This window comes from Melanotaenia boesemani, chromosome 14 (assembly GCF_017639745.1).
Source record: "Melanotaenia boesemani isolate fMelBoe1 chromosome 14, fMelBoe1.pri, whole genome shotgun sequence".
Taxonomy (NCBI): Eukaryota; Metazoa; Chordata; class Actinopteri; order Atheriniformes; family Melanotaeniidae; genus Melanotaenia; species Melanotaenia boesemani.
This window is the reverse complement of record NC_055695.1, coordinates 8,070,254-8,089,252: the sequence shown is the minus strand read 5'-3', so window position 1 is coordinate 8,089,252 and position 18,999 is coordinate 8,070,254. Positions and strand designations below refer to the sequence as shown.

Below are 18,999 nucleotides of genomic sequence, written 5' to 3'. Positions count from 1 at the left end.
GAGAACGTTGGGTATGGCATTTAAATGCACTTGGAGATCTGAAGTTCACACGTCAGTTTACGCTGAATATTTAACTGAATTCAAGCGGCCCATAAATCCAAATTTTCAACATCCCTACCTTTTTTCCATGTATTAATTAAAGAAATTGAACTTTATTTATGCACTATATCTAAAAGCTTAAACAAAAAAGCTATAAATACATATGAAAGTTGTCTGTCCTTGAATGTTTTTAATTTATGGTAATGTATTTTTTGTCATTGGTAATATATGTGCCACCCCCTGGCATTCTCCTTGTTAATGTTCTCTGTGTTTTGTTCTATATGTTCTATTTTTGTCCTTGTAAACAAAGATTTTTCATAAGGAAATAAAAAAAAATTCAAGTGGCCCATTTGCCGTCAGACCCTCATTTCAGGAGGGTATGAGTCTGCCTACAGGGATGAGATCCAGGAACTCCATGTATAGCACATACAATCACTTTCTCAAAAAGTAATTATACCACAGAGTTGTGTTTAATTGTTACACAGATTTTTAAAATTTATTTGTTTATGAAACAGTTTAAAATCTGTAATTCACAAAATGGAAAGACATCACAAACATCACAAAGAAAATATACTGCATGGTTTTAAAAATATTGCTTGATAAATTATCTGTTTATTTTTTTACACTACATTTCATGGTTTGACAAATCATCCAAGAAATCTAATGGCCTTTTTTAAAAATAAAACAAATTTAGATAAATATAATTTCAGCAATACTTTGTTAGCTATAATTCCATGATAAGCTATAATTCTTAGGCATTCAGATCTAAAGGTTCTTGACAGGTTTGATCATAATTTCTTTGTCACATGTAAAATATACCCCAAACAGATTTTTTTTTTTTTTTTTTTTTTTTTACAGAATTTTAGTTGTGATTACATCCTTTTTACAGTTAAATTTCTAAAGTTTTTTTGAGTTTGAACCAGTAAAAATTCTGTAATTGACACTACGGAGTGAAAACAAACCTCTAACCCAAACAACGATACTTCACTTTATTTCAGTGTCTACTGCACTAATTCGTAAATTGAGAGGCACCAGTGTTTTTGCACTTTGGCCAGGTGAAGTTGCTTTGGTTGATGGCGTTCTTGGCTGCCACCTTGACGCAGTAGGTGGTCCAGGGTTTGAGGTCAGTCTCTATGTGAAAGTCGCCTTCCACACTTCTAACTCTCGGTGGCTGGTTCGCCTGCTCCTCTCTCTGCTCCACATCAATGATGAGTATATACTCAGTCGCTTCTTTCACTGTCCTCCATTTCACATACAAGGAACCACTGCTTACCGTTACATTCAGCACATCTGGAGTTTCAAGATCTGACAAAGACAACCAGAAACAAGTGAGGAAACAGTTTGTTTAGCCTAAGTTATGTAATCCACTGTTAATTGCCCCTCTTGCACACTTACCCTCTTCTAAATAGGCATAGACTGGAGTAGCCCGTAGATCTCTTCGTCTGCGTGCTCCAAACGTACCTGAGGAAGATGAAGACTTGTGATTAGGTGTTTAGTTTATGCTATATATTTTAATCCTGTATTTGTATGTATTTATTTCTTAGTTTCTCAGAAGGAGCAATACTGTGTACTGGATACTTTTGTGCAATGAACGCTGAACCATAACTTTACAGATATTTTGGCTACAACTGAAGGGTTTCTGGTCCTGATCAGCTACAAAACTTTGTTCACATCTTTAGCTCTGTACATCTAGATCAAAGCAATGAAAAAATGTCACTTTAAGTGATTATTTCTTAAAGTTCTGACTCACCAGGGCAGTGTTTGGACAGGGTGTTTTTAAAACAAAGTTTTTAAGCAAAATGTTACAGGTAATTTTGTAGGTAAATCATGTATATGGTCAAAATGTAAATCTGTTGACAGAAAAAGAAGTAGAAACAACTGATTTGTCATGAGAATGCCATGTGCTCAAATTCCAAGGTGAAACTGAATGTATTGATAAAGTATCCTCTTGTTTCCTCTGTAGGCTGGAGATTATTGTGCTGTATCTGACCTGTAATACTTGGGCTTGGGTTGCTTTCTCCCACTGCATTGGTAGCTGTCACTTCAGTGGCACCAGGATTGAAATCAGTCAACTGGCAGGAGAGCCCGGTAGTGTTGCAGAGCTTCACACGGCTTCCTCCGGATGTGTTGTAGACCATATATCTTGTGGCAAACACTGAGGCATTCCAAGACAGCACACCGGACTGCCTGTTACCAGAGTATTTGACATTCTGTGGAGTACAAGGGACTGCAAGAGAAACAATGGCAATGCTGTTAACAAAAGAACAAGAGATTTTTAATATTCATAACATGTATTGTGAGTAAACAAGTGATCAGCTAAAATTTAGGTTACATATATATGTTTAGTGTTCAACTGATACAAAGAAAAACACATACCAATAGGTTATAAACTACTAATAAAGTGTTTATATACTACTTGTTAGTGCTAAAAAAGTAACACCAAAAGAGACAGAGAGAAAAAGTATTTAAATAGAAATATGCAAATGTTACTAAACCCTTTCTATGCAATGATAGAAGTAAGAATATATTGCTACCTGTGACCCCACTGAAGACACTGGATGGCTTGCTGACTCCACCTGAGTTTCTGGAGCGTACAGTCACATTGTATGCCGTGCTACAAGGCATTGGAAACTCAAAGTAAGGCCTTCTTAGCCAGTAGGATGACACTGTCATCAGAGTTTGTGGGTTGTTATCAATTCTACCCTTTATTTCTGCCATGTAGTCGACATCTGAACAGTTAACCGTGTCCCATGATATCATGGCCCAGTGCATTTGCTTAATCCTCTGCATGCGGACTGTTAGAAAAGTTGGTGGGCAGGGAGCTGAAGAGGAAAGAGAATATTTTATAAAGCACTGATGTTGAAAAACTGAACATAAATAAAGTTGCAGTAGACTGTAAATAACACTAACATTGTGCAATTCCTGAGCATCTCCTTATTTCTGTCAAATACTGCTAAAAAACTAGAAATAGGTGCAATGAAATATGTGAAAGCATAAATGAAAAAAGCTTTAAAGTCAATATTTGGGGTTTGACCAGCTTTGTTTGACCAACTATTTTTTCAAATTTCTTTAAGTTGTTTTCAGGTATACTGTAGGTCTCGAATCTTTTCAAAGGACATTATAAAGCTCTTCTTTGGAATTTGGCTGTCTTTTGTCAAGTGGTGGCTCATAAATTTGTTTTACAATACTGGATCAAAGTATTTACACTCAGGCAACTAAAGCACATTTTGCTATTCTATAATTCTATACTACTGTTTTAGCTTTTGAAATTATAATCACCTGCTCCTGCCTGCAGAGGGGCACTTGTTGAGCTGTTACAGATGTTGTTAGAGGCTTTAATGGTGAAATTGAAAATGTCTCCACACTTCAGGTTTTTGAATGTGCAAGAAGAATTACTGCTGTCACAGTACATGGTGTCCCCATTCATAGACTGTGATTGACCAAAATACTTCACAGCACCCACAGTGGTATTCCAAGACAAGACGGCAGAGTTGCTGTGACAGTCCATATCCACTGCGACATTGGAAGGTGCACAGGGTACTGGGGAAAGAAATACAGAAACCATTAAGAGAATCAGGTCTAAAGCCAGTTCTTAAATCAGTTAAAGTTGAATTAGAAGTTTTCCTTCTACTATTACATCTTCTCCAAATGTTTTTTTTTTTTTTGTTTGTTTGTTTTCTCGATGAGAGGCTGCTCCAAACAGTTGCTATTTAATTTTCCATTCTTTAAATTTTCAATTATCTAATTTTAGCAACAGTAATGTCTTTAGCCATTATAATTTACAATGTACTGTGTCCACTGAAAATGAAAAATCTAAGAGCATCAAATGATGATCATCATCCATACATGTTTGGAAGGATGATGTGCTGGGATAGCTGGTGCATTTGTCTTCGCTGGCAGTGATGCTTAAGTCGTAGGTCTGGCCACAGTGAAGGCCAGTCAGGGAGCAGTTGCTCACTGAGGAGTTGCAGGTTGCAAAGTCTCCATCCTGTCCTGTGGCTGTCACTTGATAGAATGTGGCCATAGAGGAGTTTGCCCACATCACTGAAGCCCCATTCACTTTACATAGTGGCACCACTGTCACATTGCTTGGGACACATGGTGCTAAAGAAAGCGAAATAAGATGTTTATAGTTTATACATTAAAACACTCCAATTGCCATTGATTTGCCCAGTAAATGAATTAGACTTTATGTTGCTGGACTAAATAAATACCTGTTTTAATCTTTTTTGGAGGACTTCTAAGGCTGCTGCATTTATTAGAGGAAGCTGATACTATGATGCTATAATGCATGCCACAGCGAACATCTTGGAGTATGCATGAATAGGATGAGCTGTTACAGGAAATCAAGGTTTGGTCCTCAGCCTCTGCTGTAACCAGGTACAGGGGTGTGTCCACTGTTGACTCCCATTCAACCAGTATAGTGTCACTGTGGCATTCTGTTGTTGCATTGATTGCCTGTAGAGCACAAGGACCTAAACAACACGTACAAAAAAAGTCAAAAAACAGTAGGTGATCTACAAATTTCTTTGAAAAAGCAGCTAGCATCAAAAAATTATGCACTCCACCCTGCAACCTAGTCTTTTAACAAGTTGACCCTTTTGACATCTTTATATCATCATTGAGTACCTGTTTCAAGCTCAAAGGTGGTGCTGTGATTGCTACTGCAGAGCTTGTTGATAGCAGTGACATGGAAGGTGTAAATCTTCCCACATTTCAGATCTGGGACTTTACAGGGCGAGGTGAAGGAAGTGCAGTTGGAGTTGTGACCACCAACTGCTTGAGCCAGAACAAAGTATGAGGTTGCCCCTGCTGAGATGTCCCAAGACACCCAAGCAGAATTTGATATGCAGTCCAGATGGCCACTAGGTTTCATGGGCACACATGGAGCTGTTCAGGGTGACAGACAGGTGGATGAACATGCAGCTTGAGAGGATACCTATATTTTGGTCATTAATAAATCAGTGAGGATCATGGGATTTAAAACTCTAAGAAACCACTTATAGTGTAACACTTCTGAGGAATGCACATATTGATGGCAGCTATAAAAGAAACATGAGTTGTCATCTATTGCAGTTACTACTATTAAATGTCTAGGTTTTGACACATGATGTCTGTATTTGGAAGTTGTTTTACTTTTTGTTTTATGTACTGCAGGCAGTTTGCTAACATCCTGCTGAGAATCTAAAGCCTCCTGAAGGTCAAACTTTACCTTAGCTGTTTTTAACAGAATGTATAGTACATATTGAAATGAAAGCATATTTTTAAAAATAGATGAACAGTAATCCTGTAAGTTTAGGCTCCATTAAATTTCATTTAACACATGTATAAAATGTATTTTGTCTCTAGCTCATATATATGTTTTCATTTTATTTTAACAGTTGGTTGCTTAACTTTACCTGAACAGGTCTCCACCACAACACTTGGTTTGCTCTCACAAGCATCTCTTACAGAGAGCACAGAGACATTGTAGCGCTGTCCACAAGGCAGATTGCTGATAGTGCAGTTGGTGTCAGTGGAGTTACAGTAGAGTCTTGCTCCAGTGTTGCTTACTGCTACTACATGAAAGTACTGAGCATCAGGGTTGGGGGACCAGGAAACAACCATGGTTTTATCACATTTCACATCAATAGACACATTCTGGGGAGGACAGGGAGCTGAGGGACAAAGGAGAGGGAATACCAGAGAAAAGTTAATTTAGAATCAGTAAACTACCCACAACACTAAAATAACACACATTAAGGAATACTGTTCATATTTTGATCCTGACACATTTACAATACCTGTCCGCACAGGAGCCTTTTCGCTCTCCACACTGGAGCAGGACTCATCCTGGCTGAATACTTTCACATTGTAGGTTTGACCACACTGCAGGTTGCTTAGATCACAGTAGGTCAAAGTGTTATTGCACTCGGCCCGGTAATTTCTGTCTGCTGTTACACCCACTGCAACATATGAGAGCGCGCCGCTTGCTTGCTCCCATGTAACTGAGGCAGAGTTCAAGTGGCAGTTTAGAGAAGCTTTGACACTGGTTGGCCTACAAGGAACTGGGACAGAGAAGAGGCAGGATATTTTTTTAAGGATTGTTGCTTCAAAGTGCTATGGCAAGAACTATGGCAACCCATATATCAATAACATATAATTCTCTAAATACATGTTTGACTGTTACGGCAGTCACCTGAGCAGCTAATCAATCCTAATGATTAGTGCAGCTAATCAGAAAAAAACTTCCCCAAATTTTTTTTTTTTTTTTACATTCATTTATAATCCCTGATTATCATGGTTTCTTTGAATTAGAAGGAACCCTTAGACAATACTTGAATGAAAAACATTCAAGTACTTTATCAAATTAGTTCTTGAATTTGTTCAAAATTGTCCAAATCTGTGCAAAAAAAACTTATATAAATAATAATTGCTTTGAAATTAATAAATAGAATGAATGTAACTAGAGCTTCAACAAAATGTTATCATATCCAATGAGAATACAACACAATGGCAGTTCATTTTTAATATTGTTGAGCTGTAAATAAGAATAAAATGAAGGTAAATTACATATTTCACCAACACCTGATCTGTGGATTAACTCAATACCATTTTTAACAACTTTGTCGCTGCAATTTAAGCTAGCAGTTCACTGCATGATCAATTCTTGTCTCATTTTCTCTTCCTCCTTCGAGGAGATCATGCGTTTATTAGATTAGTTACATTGATTACTCAAAAAATTATGGATGGACTTGCATGAAAATATTTCCAGAGTCATGACGTGGCTCAATTTAGGAATGATTCACTTCTGGTGCTAATTATGTAGATAATGACCCAAATCTGGATCTGGATGCAGCCTTTAATTGCTGCATCTGCTTGTATTTACTTTGAATAATTTTTACTCTTCTAGTCATATTTTTACATTTTATACTTCCTTGTATTCCTCCAAATAAAAACATATACATCTGCTCTACAGATGTTCTTCAAGTCATAGATAGGGACTTTAAAAGCACAAACAAAAACTGCTAGATCACCATCATTATTCTCCCCTGACAGCAGATAACATCATGGCATAGAGGACATTATCCTAATGAATGGATTAATATTTATAAAATAATTTTAAACAAAACAAAAAAAAAAACCCAGAACGTTTCACGAATATGTACCTGACTTGAGATTGAGATATGCATGACTGTTATCACAGCGTCCATCTTTAGCTGTAACGGTCAGGTTGTACACCTGGCCGCAATGCATGCTGGGCAGCTTGCAGCCTGTTTTAGTGCTGTTACACTCAGTTTTGTGCCCATCAGGTCCAAAAGCTCGCACCCTGTAGGAGGAAACACCATCCCCTTCTTCCCATGACACCACACCTGTGTCATTGCTGCACACCATGTCTGCGGTTACTCTCTGTGGCACACATGGAGCTACAAACAGACAGGCGTGAATAAAAGATGTTACAAGAGTTCTGAAATAGGGAATAAAATACAAACTTGTACAAGAAATGGCTATTAAAAGTCCAGTGTTGATTTAAAGAAATTCAGTCCGTGATGTACCTGTGTTGAGCGCCACAACAGCACTTCCAGCACTCTTACACTTGTCATCTGAAGCACTAACAGTGACTGAATAGTTGTGGCCACACAGCAAGTTATTTAACAGGCAGGTTGTCTCATTGCTGTTGCATGTTGAAGCGTAGCCACCCCTGCCCTGGGCAATTGTGGTGTAGGATAACGCGCCTTTACTTGGTTCCCAAGTGACAATCACTGCACCAGTCTCGCAAACCACCCGGGTCTCCACCAGTTCAGGTACACAGGGTACTATAAGAACACAGCAGAAGAAATTTAAGCCCTGAGTAAAGCTTCACATCCAGCAGTCATCCATGAAAGCAGAAAAAAAAGCAGAAGGAGTAGCACCACCATGGATAACTTGAAAAAGTGTAAGACTTATTAAAAATAGTTGTACTTTCAGATGTATGCACCTACAGTACACATTTTCCCCTTATCCTCCAAAAAAGTGTCTCTGTGGAAGCACGTTTAATCTCTGACACAACTGTCATGCTACCAAGCCTTAACATGTACCCATTTCTTACCTGCTTGCAGCTGCTTCACATCACTCGTCGATACATTACACACACTGTTGACAGCGATCACACTGATGTTGTAGGTGAAACCGCATTTAAGATCTGAGAGGACACAAGCCTGTGAATCTGTCTCACAGCCAGTTTCATGTTGTTCCACACCGAAGGCTTGGACAATGTATGACTGCGCTCCCAGACTGGCCTTCCACTTCACCTGTGCAGAGTTATTTGAGCAGTCCAGTACAGGAACAACACCCATAGGAGGACAAGGCACTGCAGAAAGAGAAAATATGAAAGAGGATCACTGAAGAGGTTTCTGACTAGCACATTTAGCTATCTATATAAGCCAGGTGTAACAAGCACTGGCTTTAAAACGAACAGCAGCTTTTAAAAAAGGTCCTTTTAAAGCCTGTAAATGTTATTTATAATGACACCAAATTAAAATCAATCAATCAATTTAAATTTTATTAATAAAGCACTTTTCAATAGCATTGCAATACAATGTGCTTTAGACAAGAGCTTTAAACAGCAACAACAAAAAACCCATCTAAACCGATCAAGTCCCCGAGGCCTTGGCTCACAGCTGCAATTTGTGTTGCAAATATAAATGCTCCATCGTTTTTACAGCAAGGTTATAGAGTTGGTCAAACTATGTATAAATGTCTACACACACAAAAATATCTGACAAAGGAAAGAATGTGGAGAAGAGGTGTCCGATGAGCAATTAAAACAAAGAATTTGGGTCTCTTAACAGTGATGTTAGGGTATTAGATTCACATTTACAAATACATATTGTAAATACATTTACAAATAATTTTACCATTACAGCTTAAGGTTGAAAAAATATTTTCAGCTGGGATTAACTTTCTTTTCAAACTGACAAAAACTGGTGCTGCAAAGCTAATCATTCAATTTTAAGTCCGTACCTGATTCCACCTGCAGTGTGCCGCTGGGTGGGCTGTTGCACTGTCCATTTGAAGCAACAGTGAAAACAGTATAGATCTGGCCGCACTGAAGTTTCTTCAGCTCACAGTTGGTGAAGTTGGAGGTACAGGTGGAAACATGGGCGCTAGGGGACCGGGCTGTTGCGGTGTAATCCAAAGCACCCTCTGCATACATCCAGTCCAAGATGGCTGAGTTGGTGTAGCAGTCCAAAATCACTGAGCCCATGTTTGGTGTGCAGGGAACTGAAAGACAGATTAAAGCAACACAGGTTGGACTAAAATTTTAATACATTAAGGGCAAGCTAACAGTGACACATTCAGATTTCAACATAACATCCAAAGGTGATTCCTCTAAGCCCAGTGCTGTTACCTGACTGGAACTCTATAGCTGGGCTGGGTAGACTTGAACAGATACCGTCCTCAGCCACAACCTGGACAGAGTACTGGCATCCGCAGGTGAGGTTGGTCAAAGTACACATCAGCCCTGTGGTCTCACAGGAGGCAACAGCTCCCTGTGTGCTCGTAGCTGTCACTTTGTAAGACAGAGCCCCACTGCTCACACTCCAGGACACAACAGCCTCATTTTTGGAACAGTTAATGTTCGCTTCCACATCAGTAGGGACACATGGAACTGAATAACAAAAATGTGGGGAATCAGAAACATATTAATTAACCAAGTGTGAAGGGTCAACACCTTAACAATAAAAAAAAGCTTAAAGCTGTAATACAACTTTAACAATAGCAATAATTTCATTTCAGATATGCTAAGTTTATTCATCTAATAATCACTGAAACGGTAACAGAAGGACAGTTTCTAGACAAATTTTTTGCTCACTGTATATTTTTTTAATGGATAGGCAATTTTGAATTTCCATCACTAATCATTATTATTATAAATTTCTATAAACACAATCAAAGCTAAATGAGATTGTGAAAATAAAATGGTTTTACACTAAGTTTCTGCACAAGTTAAAAAAGAGGAAAAAGGTAGCATAGAAATAAAATGGAACATGGAATATGGGTTAAGGAAAGAGGAAACAGTGCTTGCTTATTTACCCATGTTCTGGTTATAGAGTAAATAAGATAAATAAGAAAAAAAAAAAAACAAAAGAACACACCTGACTGCAGTATATCAGCCTCACTGGGGTCAGAATTACACATTTGGTGTGAGGCAACGACTGTCACTGTGTAGTTCTGTCCACAGGGGACATTTGGCATGCCACACTGCTCGCTGTCAGACCAGCAGCTCTTTGACTGGCCGTCTTCTGCTGTAACTGTGGCTGTGTAGTACTCTGCACCAGCCGAGCCAGTCCATGACACCAAGGCAATGTTGGCGATACAGTTCATCAGGCTGGAGACAGCAGTGGGTGAACAAGGCTCTGAGGGAAGTAAGGAAAAGTGAATATAAAGAAGACATCACACACGTTGCACAGAAACAAGTGTTTCAAGATATTCATTAATCTACCTGATATAAGTTTTGAAGGCTGACTAGGACGGCTTGTACACACTGAGTCTGCTGCCTGAACAGACAGGAAGTACTCCTGACCACAGAGGAACTCAGAAATGAAAGTCCAAGTTTCGTTGGTGCTGAGTTGAACTTTGTGTCCAAAGTTGGTCTGTGCTGTCACAATGTAGTACTCAGCAGTTTTACTTGCATTCCAAGTCAGCGATCCCACCTTGGAAAAGAGGAAAAAATAAATAAAATTGTATATATACACACACATACATAAATATAGTTTAGCCATTAAATTTGTTAAGACCCTGTCAAATTTACTAAATTATTCATTATTTATTAAAACTTTTTGACAAGTATTAAAAGTCACCTTTAAAGAGCAGTTTAGAGATGATTTCAAGTTTGTGGGAATGCATGGTGCTAAAGAAAGAGGACAAAAATTTATTGTTACAATATTTAATCTATGATTAATAATAAAAATATTTAAAAAGAAAAAAAACTTCTGAATAATATTAAATTATCTGAAGATGATAGAAAGTTGTTTAATTAAAGTTTTCTTTGATTGTACAAAAATAGCAGTGAATTAATTTCATTCAAAATGCAACCTAATAAATGTCCAAATAAATGTAACTAAATTTGATTACCCATCCGAATTGTGATGTTCTCGCTTGGCATGCTGGTGCACAAGTAGTCAAGTGCAATCACATTAACGATGTAGTTTTCACCACAGTGCAGAGTATTCCAGCTGCAGGTGGTAGTGTTTGTGGCGCACTCATGGGTATGACCATCCTTTCCTGTGGCAATAGCCAAGTATGACTCTGCTCTGGCACTCATACTCCAGCTGACTGAACCCAGACTGTCCTCACAGTGTGTGAAGCTCTGCACATGGTCAGGGATACAGGGACCTGAGGAGAACGTGAACTGTTGAATCAGCACTTATTACATATAATATGGTATGAAACAAGGATATCGATAAGAATCCAACCTGTCTTGTATTGTTTAGGCAGACTCACTGCACTTTCACATCGATCATCTTGAGCTACTACAGTGAAGGTGAACAGCTGTCCACAGGGAAGATCAGCCTCTATGGTCGTGCCATTGGTTTGGAAAGATGTGACATACCCCAGGTCTCCAGAGGCTGTCACCACATAGACTAATGCCCCTCTAGCCTCAGACCAGTTCAGCACAACTGTCTCATTGTTGCACGATCCAGTGGCTGCTAGACCAGTTGGCTGGCAGGGTTCTGGAAAAATATGTTTCTATTAATATCATTACTTGGAAATCTTGTCTTAATTCAAAGGTGATTTTTGTTGTTGATCAACTTTGTTTATGAGGCAAAACAACATTTGATAATTGGAGGAACTGAGACAATAAATAAACAATTTATTTGCTGATGGCCAGAAACCTTTTCACTAACAAACTTAGCCACTTTTCAATTGACAAGAAAAAAAATAAAAATAAACATTTATTAGCTTTTTACACAGTGACTTTGCTTCTTTTCTCTTAATATATTTGGGCTTTTCCTGTTGGTCAAATAACAGTTACAAATTATGGCAGTTTAAAGAAAGAATTATTGATCCATCAAAATAATAACTTGCAAATATTCAATAATGTTTTTGGTCATTTATGTGTTCTATAAGTTTCAGAGTCCAGACAAAATATCCAACAATCTAAAATCCAGACTGAAAACAAAAAAAAAAAAAAAAAATTTTAAAAACACATTTCTGTTAATATATTTAAAGTATACATATGTTTTCAATAGTTGTAAATTTAATTTGTTGCTTAAACAATTATATAATTCACTAATAACTTGTAGTCCTTAAAATACTCACAAGGAGTAGGAGACAGACAATAAATTGATTGTCAATATGACAAAAATCTTTCAAAGATGGACAATCATAAGGATAAATCCAATTATATATTTATGTACAGGGTACTTTAATGATGAACTAAATAAAGGTTAAGGAAAATGGTAAAGGAGTTTAACTAATGCAGATAATTAACTAAAACAAAAATCACTCAATAAATAAATAATTCAACCAGATAATATGACAATGCCCATCACCTGTCTGAATCTCCACAGTGCTGCTGATTTGACTGTAGCACGTGTTACTGTACGCAGTCACGGAGAATGTGTACGTTTTTCCACATTTCAAATCAGGGAACTGGCAGGTGGAGTTGGTGGAGTTGCAGTGCAGAGTGCTTCCCATGCTGCTGGTTGCAGTGGCCACATAGAGCTTCACATCCTCCCTTTCCTCCCAAAACATGTTGGCTGTTCTGGTCCCACACTGCAGATCCACTCCAACACGCAACGGTTTACAGGGGCCTGGACAACGAGTTAAATTCATTAATACAAAAATAATATGTAAGAATTATAATTATGAGAAAAGTCCTAATAAGAATGTTGCTTGACTCACGCGTGCTGAATGTAACATTAGTGCGTGTCTCGGTCTGGCAGTGCTCACTGATGGTCGTGAGTGCGACACTGTACATCTGACCACACTGAAGCTCTGTCAGGTTACAGTGGAGCTCGTCAGTCTCACAGGAAGCCCGGTAACCATCTGTTGCTACTGCAGTCAACATGTAGGAGCTGGCTCCACTGGCAGAGCTCCAGGAGACTTTAGCTGTGTTGTTGTAGCAGTCTAAGTTAGCTGCCACGTTTCCAGCTACACAGGGAGCTAAAGACACAATAGAAGGCAGAGCAGAGATTTACAAATATTTATACATACAGTAGGTTGCTTAAAATTACAGTTTCTATTCAGGTTTTGGCTTCAGGACATAGAAATTTTCCATACAGTAATCAATACAGTTTAATTTCTTTAAATAAAAAACTTTGAACCTGTCTCAGAAAATTAAATCACTTAAAACCACTCAACTGACTTGAAAACTGAAGATACAAAGTGTGGGAAAGAGAGTTTAATTTAGGATTTCAGTAAAATTCTGCCAGTGTGAGTTCACAATACCTGAAACCAGCAAGACAGTGATGGACTTGCTGCTGTTAAGTGTCTCCCCGATGGCAATGACGGTGGTGTGATAGATGACCCCACACTGCAGGCCTTTTACCTTACAGAAAGTGTTGTTAGTGTAGCAGGTCAACAAGTGGCCATTACGCCCTGCGAGGAAAGCCTTGTAGCCCACAGCACCCCAACTGGCCTCCCACGACACAGTTCCCTGGTCTGTCTGGCAGATCACATTCGCCTGCACGTTGTTAGGCGGACAAGGCTCTGAAACACAGACAAATGGACTCAAAGCACCCTAAAAACACCCCAAAAGTGGCACTTCAGGCCTACACTGCATACTGCTGTGTAGCTAGGGAAAACAGAGCAAACATTTTTTTTAAAAAAACATCTTGCTCTGCTGATGCTTAATATCCTCACATTATCACTGCTGAAACTCCCTCACCTTCACAAACAAAGCAATTACAAACATAGAAAAGGAATAAAATGTTGTCACAAGTTTCCTTACCTGTAATAACTGAAACTGCTTCAGTAGAGGTGGACACATCTTTGCACACCTGGTTGTGTGCTGTAACTGTGATGTTATACATCTGTCCACAGTCCATGTTATATAATGCACAGTAGGAGTCGTTGGTCGTACAGGAGACTATGAGACCCTGGTCTGTTTCCCCCCTGACTGTGTAGTAATCAGCACCATCAGCTGTGTCCCACTGAGTCTGGCCAATTGTCACGCTGTACTGAGAGGTGATGTGATCAGGGATGCACGGCTCTGAAAGAAAGGATGGAGGAAAGTGTAACTGAGACGTGTTTGATAAGCTGCAGTTTAAAAGCAAATACAACATAATTATTTCTAGCATTAAATATTGCAATTTCCTTGTAAAGACAACAACAATCTTTTAAATACTGATGTGCTTCAGGGAGAAAACAAGGATTTAGTATCTTGCTGACTGGAAGGAGGGGACATTCTGTCCGTAAGTGTTGAAAGCAAGACAAATTAATGTAAATTATCAGTTATTAATGACTATTTATGACTTTTATTCCCTTTATATACTGATTTATGAAAAACATTTATGAAAACATTCTTACTTTCCTTATACATTCTATGACAGTGGAATATTAGCAAGTACTCTACAGTGTAACTATGTAGAAGGTAATCTTTATTTTATTTAAGTAATCAGTTTAAATGTTTTTTCTTAATTCTACTGCAGAACTTTACATAGTTGAAAAAAACAGTACTACATTAACAGATTGTATTTGTGTTTGAATAGTAAGAATTTTTGGATTTACTTGGTAATATTTTAAGTTTTGTCTTGCCCACCTGTGACCAACCGTTCTTTCATGTCAGCAATGCTGCTGCAGGTCTCTCCTACAGATCTGACAGACACAGAGTAGCTCTGACCACAGACCAGTCCTTCCAGCTCACAGGTGGTCACTGTGGTCTCATTCCTGGCCTTGTGGCCTGATGTTGTCGTGGCAATGACCTCATATTTAACAGCTCCATCACTGGGATACCACGACACTTGGGCTGTGCCAGTGTAGCAGTCCATAACTGCCTTGATATTTCTGGGTTTACAGGGTACTGAGAGAAAGATAGAGGAAAATAGATAAACTTCATTTAAAATGAAATAACTACAATATCTACAACAGTGGAAAATTAGGTGTTCAGTAAAACATACAAAAAAGAAAATACATTCTTACATAACCTTATGAGATTTTTGGAAAGGTTTCATAAATCATGTCCTCAGTCCAGAGACTTTGAGATGGATATTAAAACTAATTCCTGTTTAGTTTCTCTCAGTTAGTGTATCTATTTCATCTACATTTCTGTGTCTAACCTGCAGACAGTCTCTCTCCTACCTGAGGGTGTGACAGTTACAGGAGTGGGTGGGCTGTTGCAGTATCCATCAGAGGACACCACAGAGACATGGTAGAGCTGACTGCAGCCAAGTCCGGTCACACTGCAGAAGCCCTCCACTGTGCCCTGACAGGTGGTGCTCTGATGGTTGCTGTCCTGCAATGTGGCGATGTAGGAATCAGCTCCATCACTCTCAGACCAAGAAACATTTAAAGAACTGGCCACACAGTCAAACACAGAGGTGATGTTTTCAGGAGTGCACGGTACTGTTGAAAAGGCAGAGTTAAAAAGTAACTTTCTTGTTAGATTTTGATTTATTTTATTTATTATTGATTTAGTTTTCAATTCTTTATATAGAAATGTGAGAATCAGTTTGGTGAAGGCTGCTGCAGCTTACAGAAATTCTTTGTTAAAACTGTTTGATTTATTGATATAATTTTGAATTTAAAAATATACCTGTCTTGATCGTAACACTATCACTTGTTGTGCTCTTGCACTGCATATCCTCTGCAGTCACAGTGGCTGTATAGTGTTGTCCACAGTGAAGACTCGTGAGATCACACTGGTTGTCAGGTGACATGCACTCATCTACATGTCCATCATTTCCCACTGCTCTCACGCTGTACAGTTGTCCTCCCTTGCTGTAGTCCCAGGACATAGAGGCCACATTGTTGCTGCAACTTAGATTGGCTTTGAGGTTCTCAGGAACACATGCCACTGAAAGGAAGACAACTTATCTGAGCTTTTCTTTTCTTAAATTTAGCAGTATATATATTGCTGAAAGTCTAAACCTTGTAACTCCTTGTATCAATTTTCTTTCCATATTTTTTTTATTCTTTTTATTGTTTTAAAAACAGATATATGTGTGAATATGTATTATGTTCTGAATATACCATACCTGTCCTGGTGATGCGCCCTTCACTTTCTGAGCTGTTGCAGGTTCGTCCTTCAGCTGTGACGTGCAGGATGTGCATTTCTCCACACGGCAGATTAGGGATGCTACAGCCAGTTCCAGATGTGGTACAGCAGCTGGATGTACCTTTGCTGAACTCTTCCAGAGTAGCCGTGTACAATACTGCCCCGGGAACAGCTGACCAGGTGATTGAGATGGTTCCATTCTCACAGTTTATGGACTCTCTGACATTCTCAGGAGGACATGGAGCTGTGAAGAGAAATGTACAGTTTAAAACCAGGATTTTGATGATCATGATCACTCTGCAAAAGCAATGAACCTGTTGATTTTAACTGCAAAACAAAATAGCTCTGCAAATACATGAATATGAGAGAGGCTCAAAGTCCACAAAAATGGAGACAATAATCGGCTTGTTGTTCTAAAAAGTATTAATCAGGAATACAAAAGGATCATATTTCAATTAGAAAGTCTTCTGAAGGGTTTACATGACATATTATTCACTCACTTTCTTAAAAGAAAATTACAGTCAGTACCTTCACTGCACTTTAACCTATTAATGAAGTGCGTATCATATTTGTTATACAGAGTTTCTGAGGCTTATTGCATCATTTTATGGTAAAAACTTTGCTCAAACCCCTGTTTTATAGACTAATCTGGGCAATATCTGGAAGTAGACCATCCGCCATTTTTGCGGTGGCACTTGTGTGCCTATTTAACGTCACAGATGGTCATGAAAGCATGAAATTTGAGTGATATATATTTTATTTTTAGAAATGTTCTTGTGTTTTTGTCTTTGAATGAGGAAACTCCGCATACACCAGATTAAAAAAATGAGTAATTTTACAAAACCTGATTAAGTTGTACTTTATGTGTGTGAGACACTTTGTTACACTTTGGATGATGTGTTGATAATGCTGACATATAATGTTGACACATTGGTTATTTTATTCTCACCGTGGTTCATATAAATAATTTTATTCTAGCTTTCAGAAGGTCGCTATAAAATTGCCACCACTGGTAATCAAGAGCAACAGGGACAAGATGCTTCACTGCTTGCAGACAGGTTACGTTCTGAGTCGCTCATAACTGTCCCTCTTTTGTTGCTCATGACAAGGTAGGTGATTGATAAAATAATCTTGAATACCTATGAAAAAATCTAATACATTTTAATTTATTAGGATCATTGGTCTACAACTTAGTAATCTAGTAGCTATTCAGCAGTATTACAGTAGGCTACTTAAAATGAGATGGGGAGGAATGTGGAGTGGACTTTTTTTCGCCCCAGTGTTTCTCCTTTCTTTATTCTGGTAATTGTAGTAACCAATGCCTAACTAACACAAAAAACAAAATAACTTTAAGACTGACAGATATCTTCATTAGTAACTGTGGGCCACTGCTTAACATGTCAGTCTAGATATCCATACTGCTGTCAGCAAGCAGCAACAGTTACAAGGTTGCCACCGCAAAAATGGCAGAAGCGAAACCCACAAAACTTTTGTCCAATCTAATAATTGTCTTCTGCCCCCTGGTGGATGCCTTTCGCACTACAGTAATTTGGACAAATCACACTGTAATCAGCTGTACATATATGCAAATTGTTACTGTTTGTTTTTATGTTATCTTTTGTTAAATGGCCAAATAAAGACTTCAGATGACAAACATTTCAATTTTCTGCCCATTATTTCTTGAGTCCAGGCTTTAAAGGGTTAAGAGCCGATATGGCTTACATATAGACCACTGAAGTGCTCTCAGGCCAGCCAAAGATGTAGCTGGATGTGTGAATACATACATGGAATGTTATAATGAAGGTAAACTTAAAGTGTTTCAGATGAAAATACTTTATAAATCAAATGTCGCTTTGAATAAAAGCGTCTGCTAAATGACTGTAGAATAAATCAGCTGCATACACAAGTGTACATGTCACCCAAAAGTATTAGACTGACCTCTGTTTATAGTTAGAGGGCAACTAATTTGTGCACCGTAATGGTTTTTAAGTGTGTTTTAAAGTAGAATATTTTCATTTACATATAAAGTTTGTTTGTATTTTTCATTTACCTGTTTCAGTGGTCACAGCATTACTAGGTGCACTGGTGCACTGCTGGTCCTGGGCTTTCAGGGTAAAGGTGAGATTCTGGCTGCACATCAGCGGTGGCAAGGTACATGTACCATCTGATGTGGAGTTACACTCGAATGTCTGGACATTACCATTACTGCTTGTTGCCACAACCATGTAGTTTTCAGCTCCAGCAGAATCATCAAACATCACCCATGCTGCGTTTATTAGGCAGTCAATCTCTACAGCCGACAGGTGAGGTACACAAGGAACTGAAGGTAACAACAAGAGACAGGTCAGAATATTAGTTGGACATAATTCTCATATTTGCAGATTTAAATGCAGAGAATTTCAGTTTCCTCTCTTTCTGACACTTTTAAAGCTATAAAAATATCAAATTATAGTGCAGAGATAATTGAATTTGACTTGTATGGGTAAATAAGTAGACTGGGAGTTTGAGAAAAAAAATAAAACATACTCAGTGCTGTTTCATTTAAAAGACATCAGCATAACCCACTACATCGACAAAAAATGTAACTAGCACTTAATTTTAAACTCATACTGTAGTTCATAAACATATCAGAATTGAACAAATAATGTTTATCTATACACTGTTAGTGATTCATAATGAATGTTTATAAAGAGCCAGTAAGTTCTGAATATGCTTAATTAATTTGTCTCTTTTTATATAAAATACTCTCCTTACCTGTGGTGATCATTTTTGTAGGG

The 18,999-nt window shown here is 38.2% G+C and overlaps 1 protein-coding gene across 1 annotated transcript; it reads right to left on the bottom strand.

Moving 5' to 3' along the window:
* Positions 1-857: 857 nt before the first annotated feature.
* On the bottom strand, positions 858-18,480 carry LOC121653029 (fibronectin-like). Its single transcript, XM_042006211.1, has 29 exons — positions 18,273-18,480; positions 16,203-16,466; positions 15,761-16,021; positions 15,307-15,570; positions 14,768-15,028; positions 13,958-14,218; positions 13,456-13,716; positions 12,910-13,170; positions 12,558-12,818; positions 11,478-11,735; positions 11,137-11,397; positions 10,863-10,912; positions 10,505-10,715; positions 10,158-10,418; positions 9,410-9,670; positions 9,022-9,282; positions 8,108-8,368; positions 7,575-7,835; positions 7,188-7,445; positions 5,823-6,086; positions 5,439-5,696; positions 4,669-4,929; positions 4,254-4,514; positions 3,886-4,143; positions 3,319-3,579; positions 2,574-2,861; positions 2,030-2,266; positions 1,435-1,500; positions 858-1,344 (listed from the first exon to the last, which is right to left on the bottom strand). Exons 1-29 carry the CDS (start codon positions 18,478-18,480, stop codon positions 1,049-1,051), a joined length of 7,095 nt encoding a protein of 2,364 aa, XP_041862145.1. The 3' UTR covers positions 858-1,048.
* Positions 18,481-18,999: the final 519 nt, after the last annotated feature.

Excerpts from the sequence above, each read along its gene's own strand:
- LOC121653029 (XM_042006211.1), bottom strand. The coding sequence starts at position 18,480 with ATGTTTGATGATTCTGCTGGAGCTGAAAACTACATGGTTGTGGCAACA. Across the intron at positions 11,398-11,477 it reads GCCTAAACAATACAAGACAG|GTCCCTGTATCCCTGACCAT; the intron begins GTTGGATTCTTA and ends CGTTCTCCTCAG. Across the intron at positions 2,267-2,573 it reads TGTCTTCAGTGGGGTCACAG|TCCCTTGTACTCCACAGAAT; the intron begins GTAGCAATATAT and ends TTTCTCTTGCAG.